This window comes from Python bivittatus, unplaced genomic scaffold (assembly GCF_059951505.1).
Source record: "Python bivittatus isolate LINGU-HERP-01145 unplaced genomic scaffold, Pbiv_v1 ctg000330_np1212, whole genome shotgun sequence".
In the NCBI taxonomy this organism is placed as follows: Eukaryota; Metazoa; Chordata; class Lepidosauria; order Squamata; family Pythonidae; genus Python; species Python bivittatus.
Window position 1 is genome coordinate 34,737,677 of NW_028277058.1, and position 11,902 is coordinate 34,749,578.

Here is an 11,902-nt window from a genome sequence, read left to right on the forward strand (position 1 = left end):
ACAGCCCAGACTAAAATGATCTAAAAGCAACACAAATGAAACAAAACAAAATGTTTATTGATGGCTCAATTTATTTTGGATGGAATCCTCTGTCATGAGCACTGATCTATGACTAATGATCTGATTTATTCAGCATAAACAGAAAACCTGTCAGTGTCTTTCAGAGTTCATCTGAAACAGAGTTGGCTACTAATAAACCTTTTTCATGTATTTTGGAGTCCACCTCCTATCCTCTTTTGCCTGTATTTTAAGACCAAGCAGAGAGACATATCCACACTGTAACCTCTTCAAGGATGTAATAATATCTTTACAGTTTCCCTTGCTTGAGGTAGGATGAGGGTCAAACTGTTAAAATAGCAATACATGGCAATTAGCATGGCATCTGTGCTTCTGATAAGCTAAGTGCCCTGGTAGTACAGAATGTTGCTGTTTCGGACACAGGGACAACCTGTTCCTTGGGCAACCTCATCTGCATTCTCATCTAGCTGTAAACTAATTTTCTGACAAGGTTCATACTCCTCTCCAGTTCTTTGTACACCTATATAAGAACTGCACTGACTACCCTTTGTGCTCTTAGCTCTTTGAATTTTGCTGGCTGGGAGCTCAGTATTCACTGTAACTTACTAGCCTAATACAGAAACAAGTTTGGACCTTGCTTTGGCTTATTCATTGAGCTTTTGCCACCACACGCGAAAGTGGAAAATTGCCAGCAATGTCCAGCAAAGACACATGGGTAGGTGCGATGTCATTAGGTACAAACCTGGTATTTACCAGCAGCAGCCCAGAGGCCAAGATGACCTTGGAAGACAGGGTGAAGAGACTCAGCCAGAGGAACAGTCAGATAAAGGAAAAAGTAGCCCACAGCAGAAATGTGTGTGGGGCTAGCGGCTCAGAAGGGATCCTCCCTAGTTTCTTGGGCTGTAAAGGGGACAGGTGGAGGAGTGTACTTTCAGACTTGTAAGATTCTGTTAATGTAAAATCTGGTTGGGCTTCCTGTCTGGTCTATCTCACAAGGCTGACATAAGGTGCTGGAAAATTCAACCATATGGACCAGAGTAGAAGGAACTAGCTTAGAAGCAACAGCGTGCCCAGTGCCCCTTGCCATACTTTCCTTTGGCCACCACAATCCCAATGTACCCTCCCCACCATTTTTACACTTACCCCCCGCCAACATCTTGCACTGACCCCTTTTCTTCCCATCTCTTCAAGGCCTGGCCCTGGCAATCACTTTGGCTGCCATGTGTAGGATACTTCTGCAGACCTAGCCTGGTTCCATGCTTACCACACAGAGGACAATACTCTTCAGCCTACAGTCACACATCACATTCACTCCATTGCAGAACCTTCTTATAGTCATAAACCTTTCCATGTCCCTTCTCCCTAAAAAATATACAAATCCTTCAAAGACCTTCCAGGTATCTAACTCACTAACTGCACATCCACAGCATGCACTACAGTAGGAAGGGTGGTAACACTGCCCTCTCTCCTGTTCTCACAATATAGAGGGGAAATCTTCACAATTCTCCAGCTCTCACCCAAAGAATTTGATCTAAAAAACACTGGCAGGCCAAGCGCCCTCCGGACTCTGCTCCATCTTCTCCTCAGCTCTAATCTACACCAATGCCTCTCTCACTTCTTTGCTCTCCATTGCACTGGCCTTCACTCCAGCTCTCTGAGCCAGTCTCCTTCCACTCCACACATTTGCCATTGCCTCTCTCACTAGCCAAAGCAGCTAGTGAGTTGGGGTTGATGTAAATTTACTGTCTTAAATTTGATACCACCATCTTTCAACGGTTTTGCAGTCTATAAAGAAATATGTGAATATATTTCTCATTTAACTAAATAATGATTATCATATCTCAACTAAAGAATCATATATCATAGTTTGAGTGCCTAAAGCTGTGGCATCTTTTTTCCCCAGTACGTGTGAGTGCTGGAAAAAATCAGTCTGCTTTGATGAATAATAAAGAGGTCCCATGTACAAAGTTTGAAGCCCTTCATCTATATATTTTTCATAATGATCATAGTCCTAGTAGTTTGCCTTTGGGGTTTTTTGGGGTTTGCTCGGGCTACTAAGCAAATGTTTAAAACACACTTCAAGGTTTCTGAGTTTACTCGGTTACCATACTGAGACGGTTAAGCCATAATTGGAGATGTCAATAAATCCCTCATATCTCTTTGTGCATACCACAGTGCTTCCACCCCACATAAGCTTTGTTTTGCAGAACCATAAGATCAGCGTGGCGCAAGTCAACCGTGTTTATACTCCTGCATCTTGGGTTACTCAACTTCCGGTTTAGGTATTAGCAGAGCCAAGACGGAGCTACCTGTGCAGTATTGAGCTTAAATTCTCTCAACGCTAATAGAGGCGAATGTGCACTGAAGATGTTACCTAGCCGGGTAATGATTCGTTTGCAAGAAAAGAATCAAGTTCAGAGAACCCCAAGGACTCTCTCAACGCTGTTGGTCAGCAATCGTAAGGGGGAAGTCCTCTCTTCCACTCCTAAAACTAACAATTAGCCAATCGTTAGCCAACTTTAGGAGACTGTGATAGCTTTTAGCCAATAGAAACATAGTTAATTAACACCCTCCTACTCTGTGAGGAAAACGATGGGGGCGGGGTTTGTTTAGCTGGATAAGAAATATGGCGGCCGCCGGGGCAGGGAAGGTGGTAGGTGCGGCTGCCGGAGCTGTAGTAAAACCCATCTTCAGTCGGGATTTGGCTGAAGCCAAACGGCACGTGAGAGAATTATACAGAACTTGGTACCGAGAAATCCCAAATACTGGTGAGGGGCCGTGATTAAGTTCGCGATCTCCGCGTGAAGGTCGTAGGGACAGGAGACGTTTAGCTTGGCTGGCTTGGAAGGGAGCATCGCGGACCGGGGTTTCCTCATATCTTTCCTTCGTGGCTTCTCCGGTCTGAAGATGACAAAGGGGCACTTTCCCATTTTCACGGGAGTGCCTTAAATGTAATGGGCACTCTAAGATGCCTGGATGACTAGACGCATAAATAAGTAGGAGATAGTTAATTGGGATTAGGTTCATAGAGTTGGAAGTCATCTCAGAGGTCATCTAGTCCAACCCCCTGCACTCTGCAGGATTCACTACACCATCCCGGATAGATGACTATCAACGCATGCGTATACTGTAATTCAAACTGTTCTTTGATTAATGTTCTGTTTTTCTATATTCTTGTTCCATTTTCTTTGAATCCTAGGGTTCACTCATATTCATTCATCTTTATACAGTATTCATTGTCACTGTTGAATTCACATACTCAATGTATTCAGTAGCTTGAAACCAATTGGAACTGTATCATGAACCAGAAATAAATGTGTAAATATTAATTGCATATTAGCATGTTGTACAGGACATTTATTTGCAGAAACAACACATACAAAATAGTTGCTGTTATAGATAGTTTAATAAATAGCCACAGAGTGGAAAGAAAAACTTTAAGAATTAATATGTGGATTTAGAAGGCAGCAAAGGTTTCAGATATATGACTGATATTTTTGTACCTTTTATTTAAAAAAAACCCCACTTTTTCTTTCATTGTAAATGTAGTTTCAAGTTTTGATCAAACTGATCCTCAAGATACTTTACTTGAGAATCTCAAATATAAAAAAATCCTGCCTCATAGTCTAAATAAGATTTTGTATTGTATTGTGTTACCTCAAATACTACTTATTTTTTCTTTCTGTTTATTAAATGAAAGTAACTGCTGTATATATATATAACAAGTGTTTTTTTTTAAACACCTGTAGAATGCATTTCCACAAGTTATCTAGTATAGTATTTAATATTGGGATGGGGGGTTGTTAGCGTTGGGAAATAATTTTCCTTTTGGAAAATCACTAGTTTCAGTGCACTGATAGCTTGGAGTACCACTTATACATGGTAAAATCAGAATAATCTTGTACTTGATGTAGGCTTCTGATTTTCCTGCAGCTTAAAAGATCTTTTTCTATTAATTTTTTTTTTTACATATGTCCCATAAATTTCAGTAAAACAACCAGTGTACTTTTGTTTTATCAGAAGTGGTGATAAAGTTTAAGATACAATGTATTGTCATTGATTGATTGTTTTTTATTGTTGATCATTAATTCACTTCTGGTCTAGTGCATATATACCAGCTGGACATCACAGTGAAACAGGGGCGTGATAAGGTGCGAGAGATGTTCATGAGAAATGCTCATGTCACAGACCCCAGAGTTATTGATTTGCTTGTTATTAAGGTAAGACAAATAATACTTGTTCTAAATTCATAGCAGATGTAGGATTAGAGATGTTATGGAGATGATTATTTCCCCTTTTTGTCAGATCTCTATGAAAATGGAAAATAGAGTGAGAAGTTGTAACAGACATCATAAAATACCTCTCATTTGTATCAGCCATTTTTGACTGAGTTTTCTTCCTTGAATGCTAAAACATATTGGTAATGCAGTCCAGGTGTACTGTACGTATGGCATTCCCGTGCTCTACTAAGCAAGTAATTGTATCAAAGAGGCAGTTAAGATTATTCTAGCACAGTTGGTTTGTGACAATTCCATATTGGCTCCCAATAACTGTAGCTTGCCTACCCAAGTGCTTAGAAATGTGCTGCTTGATAATCTAGTCAAAGACCACCTACCCCGTATAGATGTCAAGCTGCCAGGTCTGAAGTTTCCCAGGTCTTCCTCCTTCCCCTTTTGGGGATAGGAATGACATTTGCTTTCCTCTAATCTTTTGGACCCTCCCTAATCCTCCAGGAGTTCTCAAAGATTATTGAGAGCTGGTTCTGCATTCACATCCATTACTTCCTTCAGTATCCTGGATGTAATCCATCAGGTCTTGGAGCAATACATTCAATTAAATTAGTTAAATTTTCTCTTAACTCTTTTTGTCTATCCTAAGCTGCAGTTCCCTCCTTCCCCAATAGTATAATGATGATTAGCTAGGGCTCCATTTCTTTTCGGAGAGAAGACAGATGCCTTTCCATAATCACCCATTAACAGTTCACCATTTGCATACATTCTTTTCAGCTTCCTTTTATTTCTAACATACCTAAAGAAACCTTTTTGGCTTTTTTAGATTTTTTAATCCTGCCTTTATTATTTTTATAAATAATTCAAGGTGACAAACATACCTAATACTCCTTCCTCCTCCTATTTTCCCACAACAACAACAACCCTGTGAGGTGAGTTGGGCTGAAAGAGTGACTGGCCCAAAGTCACGCCTAAGGCGGGACTAGAACTCACAGTCTCCTGCTTTCTAGCCTGGTGCCTTAACCACTAGACGCAACTGGCTGTAATTCTGTAATCTATCACAAGCTTTAGCTTTTTGTTAAGCTTTAGCTTTCCTGAGAGAGTGCAACTACCTTCTATTCTCCTTTATGTTTCCTCCTTCAATTTCTTACATGTCCCTTTTTATCTTCAGCATTTTATAAAATTCTGCATGTATTAATGCTGGTCTGTTTACAATGGTAATTGTGACCAGAATTTCCATCGCTAAGCAATGTGGTCGTAAAGCATGATGTCACGTGACCACATTGCTTAGCAACGGCAGTCTTGGCAGTCCCCATTGCTGTTGTCAATTGTGGGTCATTAACTGAGGACTCTGATCCAAGCCATTCCCAGCTTGATCCCTCCCAGCTCCGAGCCTCAGTTCTTCCAAGGTAAGGGACTGCTCCTCCTCAACTCCTCCCACCCATCTCCCCCCACATCTCTGCCCTTTTGGCCATCCTGCACAGTGACACAGCACAGTGGTGGTGCCAGCAGTGCTGGGGCTGAAGTAGAGCCCTGGGGCTTTCAGCGGTCTCAGCCTGCCCCTGCTGCCCATGGGCCTACTTCAGCCCCAGCTCTGCCATAGCTGCTGAATGCCTCCTTAAGTCTCCCACTGCGGCCAGCCACCCCTGCACTATGATGCAAAGTCCCAGCCATCCCCGCTGCAGCTGTCCCAGCCCCACGGTGCAGTGCCAAACCCCAGCTGCCCCAGCCCTGCAGCACAAAGCCCCAGCTGCAGCTGCCCCAGCCCCACGGCATGTAATTTTGAATTATCACTGAAGGAATGGTTGTGAGGACTACCTGTATTGCATGGCTCTTTGAAAGAGCTGTCATCTAACGTAGAAAGATCTCTGTCTTCTGTCTAACCAGGTGGATCTACAGCAGTATTACTTGTTCTTTCCATGCTGATTCCTGAATTTCTGGGAAGAACATACATATATATATTTGGCCCGTGCCATTTCTATTGGGTCTGTTCCTTTTGAATAACTTGCTGTGTGCCACTCAGGAGTAACACTCATCATGTTTCAGTGATGTCTATCACTGCATATTTGACTTCCTGAGGTCAGATCTCTTGCTCTCCCAGTTTATTTCCCATATGCTATGCTTTAGTACAGAAACATTGAGGTTTTCAGTAGCATATTTACCACCATCTCTTTTGTAGTTCCTCCAAACCTCTGAATCCCTTCATCGTGTCCTACTTCTCTGTGTTGTTTTCCTGGCCCCAATCCTTGGCTGCATATTTGGTTCTGGGCTTTTGCCTCTTTCCCTCCACTTGGATGCCTTCCTGATGAGACCAGTGAGGTTTCTGCCAAACACTTCTTCCCCAGTTTTTGTATCCCTTCTCTTCCCAAGCATCCTTCATGAAAGTATCATAGATAAAATCCAGACCCTTTTGGTGATATGTACAGAGCCTTCCTTCAGAAGTACTGAGCCAGTAGCAGCCTAGAACCATGCTAGGCTAAGAATTTCTTGCCAGGCAGCAGGAATGAACTTTTTTTTTTTCCTATGAGGGACAGCTCTTTTTTCAAGATTAATGTTGGACACTACAGGGTGGATAGCACTGAAGAAAGGGAGAGACAGAGGCAAAAGTGGAGCTCCCTTCTCACATCCTCTTTTTCCTGTCAGAGGGCTGCTATGATGGAACAGATTTCCTAGCAGAAGTTTGATTTTCTAAAGATGGCTGTGAGATTAGATAGAAGGCCATAGATTACCCACTTCTATACTGATCTTCCCCTGGACATAAACCTGCTGTTGTTTTTTAAAAAATAAGTTATTGCTAATGTGTGATAATTTTGTACTTAAAACTCTGATTTGACAGGAGATACTACCTGGCATATTGATAATTTAAATAATGATTGTTCTTTTATGCTTGATATAGGGAAAAATGGAATTCCAAGAAACAATTAATGTGTGGAAACAAAAGACCCATATGATGAGATATTTTCATGAGACAGAAACACCACAACCCACGGATTTCCTATCCAAGTTCTACACAGGCCATGATCCTTGAGCTAAATCAACTTTTACAGAACAATGACTCTTTCTGTTCCAAATAAATGCCTGTATCTTAAAACTCTTCAGCAGGGAAGTACTCATGTAGCATGCATTATTTATACTGATTCTGGATGCTTGTGCTGATATTTCATCCTTGATTCATTTTGCAAAGTCTACTTCAGTACAGTTTGAGTATGTTGTAGGACTTCTGTTGCAATTAATGTCTTAAATAATATATAACACTGCAATCTAAAAAGAAACACTAAATATCTCTTTAGTATATTGTGAGGTTCTATTGGATGTATATGCAGAACAGATTCTATTTGGGAGAAAAAGGAACAAAATGCAATTCAAAATATTACATTCCTAGGAGTCTGTTCAATTTTTAAACATTTATTTTAGGGGATACACTACAGTTTTCATGTGTTTACTGCCTCAAAATTGTAGGAATCTTCCCAAATTCTGGAATATAATCTCAGACTGTTTAAATGTTGGCAGCAGAGTTGGAGGTGGCTTATCACAGTTTTTTTAGAAATTTAACAACTGTAATACCTCCATTATACATTCTAATCCTACCATCTTTCTAAGATATTTCAGCTGCATAAGAAAATCATATAATACAAATAAAAAGCCAGGTAACTGGAAAAACCTAATAGTTATACAATAGATGTCCAAGCAGTTTCCTTTCACCAAATTTTAATTAAACCTTCCTCAAAGTTCCATAAAAATGTCTATTTACATTGGCAGCTGTTGTATAGCTGATTCAATTGAATCAAATAATCAAGACTGAGAAGTTCCTTTATGTACTTTCCTATAGGCTTGTGCTTTCATTCCTTTCAAACAGAGAGAAAACTATCATTCTAGTTTAAGTAGTATCAAAAGATGGATAGCACAATCCAAAGCATATTAATTCATAAATACATCTCAATTCAATAAGACATACATCCCAAAAGTTGTGGGAAGGACGGCAGCTTAATATAGAAAAGAAACACACAAGCCTTGATCGCTAAGTCTTCATTTACTATCCAGAGGAATTCCTCATATTAATTAGGGATCCGGTTCATTCAGAAATAGATATAAGCATGCAATGGTTGTTGAATGAAGACACATATATGTATTCTTAAATAGATATATCATTTAAACATCCTTGTTTACACATGGACAGTACAATCCCTGGTACGATGGGAAGTCCAGCTGCCCCAAAATACATTCTTTAGACGTCAGAGAGGAGCGGTGATTAAACATTGATATCAGAACACTTTATTATGGCTTTGTTCCTCTTTGTAAACCTGTAAGAAACAGGGAAATATTATTTCACACCATGGAACTATTTTTGTGATTGCAGGGTACTAGTTCTGCACCCTTTAGAGCAGGTATACAATTTGCAGCTTAAGACAAGAGGCTTGAGCACAATCCAGAGAACACTTTTAAAATTTGCAACTCAGTTTTTAAATGACAAGAGGGAATAATTATTGTGCTGACATTTATTTTTTGGAGTGCTGCTTCAGCCAGAAAAAAAATGTGTGCACCTGCTATAGATCAGGAAACAAATGAATACATAGGCTCAAATGGAAAAGATTCATATGTACATCATAAATACAATATTGTTGTGCCATCACACATACTATTAAATCAAATGTAATGTGTCTTTTGCAAGTGTTTAACAAAACATACTTCTACTAGCCTACTATAGAAGAGAGTGCCAAGTATCTACAAAGTCTTGGTGTATCTATTTCCATCATGCTATAATTATTATATATAAAGGAGAAGACTACTAGCATATATAACTAAAGGTAGATAAAGCATAACTTGTACATGCTTACTTCAGCCTTGCTGCAGAGCTGGATATAGAAGGTAACAGAAAAAAGAAGGTATCAGCAGAACAGGGACCATTCATGCTGATAATGAAAAGATGGGGTAGATATAGAAAAGGGTGGGGTTTTGTCCCCAGTTTGAAGCTGCAAATGTTCTTTAGAGCATGTATGGGCAAAACTCCAATTAGATAACAAACTTGTTTGACGTTGGTAGCAAGGGCTTTCTCTCAACTGTGTAATCATAAGCAATAATCAAAACTTCTTCATCCTAAACACATAAATTACGTTGTTAAAAAATACATGAGGGAAGAACAAAAATAGATTGTTAGATGATAGTGAATTTCGTATTTGAATTCACTACTAATACCTCAACTGACCATGTACAATCTTATTTTTAATTCCTACTATACAACTGGCTGCCTTGCTATTTTATACCTGCCTCTGGTTAGTCAACATCAAAGTTCTACTTAAAGCAAAAAACAAAACAAAAACAAAACCTACAAATCTGAAATCTGCACAATCTGCTTTGGAAATGGCATATTTAAGAACATTGTAGACTCTAAAGGACATATAGTAAAATGTTTAAGCAATTTTTATGAAATCTTAATGCCAAAACTTCATGGTATGATCTCTCCTATGTCTGTCAACCAACCACAGGGTTTCAGTTACACTTCTATTTAAACAGTGATGTACAACCAATAGTTCCAGAACCACAGGCATCTCTTGCATTGCTGTATGCACTTCCAAAAGTTGCCACTAATATAACAGAAGGGAGAAAATAACTAGTTAACTTTAATTAAATTTCAATTCGTTCAAATTTTTTATTTGGAGCTACCATTTTTTTTGTCCTAGCCCAACTATTTTTTTTAATCACTTCCCCAAACCAGCTCCCAGCATGCCACTCATAGGCTACATGCAGCTATAACACTGAAAAGGGTTGGGCAGGTATAATTGTACCTATTAGTCATCATCGTCATCATCCTCTGGTACAAAGATATCATGTTCTTCAAGTAAGGCTGCAAAATTTTTGCTGATTTGTGTCCCAACATAGAGGAAGGGAATTACAATGGCAAACACACGGAGAAGACCAAATGGCATCTACAGGAATTAATGAAAAGCTGGTTAATATCTCTTGGCACATATTATATACAAGTACACATGAACAAATGTATAGCTGAGTATAACAAGAGCTGATGGAAAGAATAAAAGAATCACCACACAACTGCCTCAGTAAATTTAACTACTGCCTTACTGTATTTATTTTCAGGTGCAATCATTTTTGAAAACTACCTTCAAATAAAAGAAATCATGAGGCAACTATAATCTGGATAAGAAGTATCAACACCACTAGAAAAATAAAGATGGTTAAAAAAAATACATCTTCAAGTTGTTTCCTGTTGTTGTTCAGTTGTTAAGTCGTGTTCGACTCTTCGTGACCCCATGAACCATATCACGCCAGGCCTTCCTGTCCTTCACTGCCTCCCTGAGTTTGCTCAGTTTCATGCTCATGTTTCCTGTACTAGGCATGAAATCTAGTTGTTTCAAATAATCAGCGCAGATATCACAGAACACAATTGTATCCGCATTTAGATTATCTCCATTACAGTCCTTATAACCAGCTAGCCCTTTGATTCTCAATTCATGCAAGGCTTTTGTGTCCCCTCTCCATCGCTCCTCCTCAAATCTAACCACTGTCAGGTGAAGCTGCCACTGAGTTTCTAAAATAACTGCGGTCTGGTTTACGGTGTTTTGGGGGGGTTGGGAGGGAGAATGGGAGACTGCTTGCAACGTGATAAAGGGATTCCTAAAGATCAGCCGGCCTGCTGCATAATTGCCCAACCAAATTAACAAAAAGCATTCACATCATGACATAACAAGATTAAGCGGGAAAGGCAAGTTCCTCTAGTAATATTTTCCCTTCCTCATGCTGACTAGCAGAGGAGAGACATAACAGTGGTCGACGACTTCGGCTTTTTTAAAAAAACACTTTTGGGGGGATGTCACAGAGAGGAACAGGGACCTGCTGCTCGCGATCCACAGTGGTTCTTTGACACGAAACGGAGTACTCGCCCTTTAACAGTACGTTATTTCCGCATCTGCCCCTAGTTCACCACTAGGCAACGATCAAACACTAAGATAAACCGCCCTTCCAAATAAGCTACACGCAATTGGCTGACACAACCTGCCAATTAACCCCATCCTTGCAAGGCGATTGCTCAGTTTGGTTCCTACCCGTTTCTCCTTTACAAGCCATGGCTACCCTTCACACTCACTTTGACGGGCTTAGGCAAGATGGCGCCAGTCCGAGTGACGGTTATATTTCGTGAAGATAAAACGTTGGCTAAGGGCGCCTTCTGGTTCTCGGCGGGTCGCGACCTTGCCCAAGACCCAACCGTTGACCACAACCGCGAAGCCATCTCCTCCGCGCAGCTCCTCCCCTAGAAACTGGGCCCTTTCTCGATATGTACACAGGACCTAGCGGAAGAATGGGCGGTGTTTTTTCAAAGCTCGCGAGATGTCAGTGGGCGAGCATTCAAGAAGCGGAAGGAGAATTTATTTAAACCGCAAGTGTCAGGAATGTTTGAATTAGTCTGTTTTAGTCTCCGCTCAGAAGGCATGTTTAAATTCTTCTGGAGCGGCATTGAGAGTTGCCAATAAAAACTGATAGAAAAATCCAATAGTTTAGCAACAGCGCTGTGCCTTTTCTTTGTGTCTCTTTGCTGTCCCCCCGTGGTGCGCTGGAGTCTTGGAACCTGGACAGCCTTGGCTTCTCTATCTGTGTGAGCCCTAGGAGGTAGACCAGGCTAAGAAATGGACACCGTGTTGGCC

At 40.4% G+C, this 11,902-nt stretch overlaps 2 protein-coding genes across 3 annotated transcripts; one reads left to right on the forward strand and one right to left on the reverse strand.

Annotated features, from left to right (window-relative positions):
* The first annotated feature begins 2,608 nt into the window (after nt 1–2,608).
* On the forward strand, nt 2,609–7,358 carry NDUFA6 (NADH:ubiquinone oxidoreductase subunit A6). Its single transcript, XM_007428439.4, has 3 exons — nt 2,609–2,786; nt 4,123–4,238; nt 7,144–7,358. Exons 1-3 carry the CDS (start codon nt 2,645–2,647, stop codon nt 7,273–7,275), a joined length of 390 nt encoding a protein of 129 aa, XP_007428501.2. The 5' UTR covers nt 2,609–2,644; the 3' UTR covers nt 7,276–7,358.
* Nucleotides 7,359–7,939: 581 nt separating this feature from the next.
* SMDT1 (single-pass membrane protein with aspartate rich tail 1) lies at nt 7,940–11,551 on the reverse strand. 2 transcript variants are annotated; one of them, XR_015796167.1, is made up of 4 exons: nt 11,347–11,551; nt 10,031–10,171; nt 9,083–9,341; nt 7,940–8,548 (listed from the first exon to the last, which is right to left on the reverse strand). XR_015796167.1 is itself a non-coding variant. In XM_007428440.4 (3 exons), the coding sequence occupies exons 1-2, from the start codon at nt 11,488–11,490 to the stop codon at nt 10,034–10,036; spliced, it is 282 nt and encodes a 93-aa protein (XP_007428502.1). In that variant the 5' UTR covers nt 11,491–11,548; the 3' UTR covers nt 7,940–8,548; nt 10,031–10,033. The 2 variants fall into 2 exon arrangements, 1 of the variants encoding a protein (XP_007428502.1); XM_007428440.4 differs by lacking the exon at nt 9,083–9,341 and having other exon boundaries at nt 11,347–11,548.
* Between the last annotated feature and the right edge of the window lie 351 nt (nt 11,552–11,902).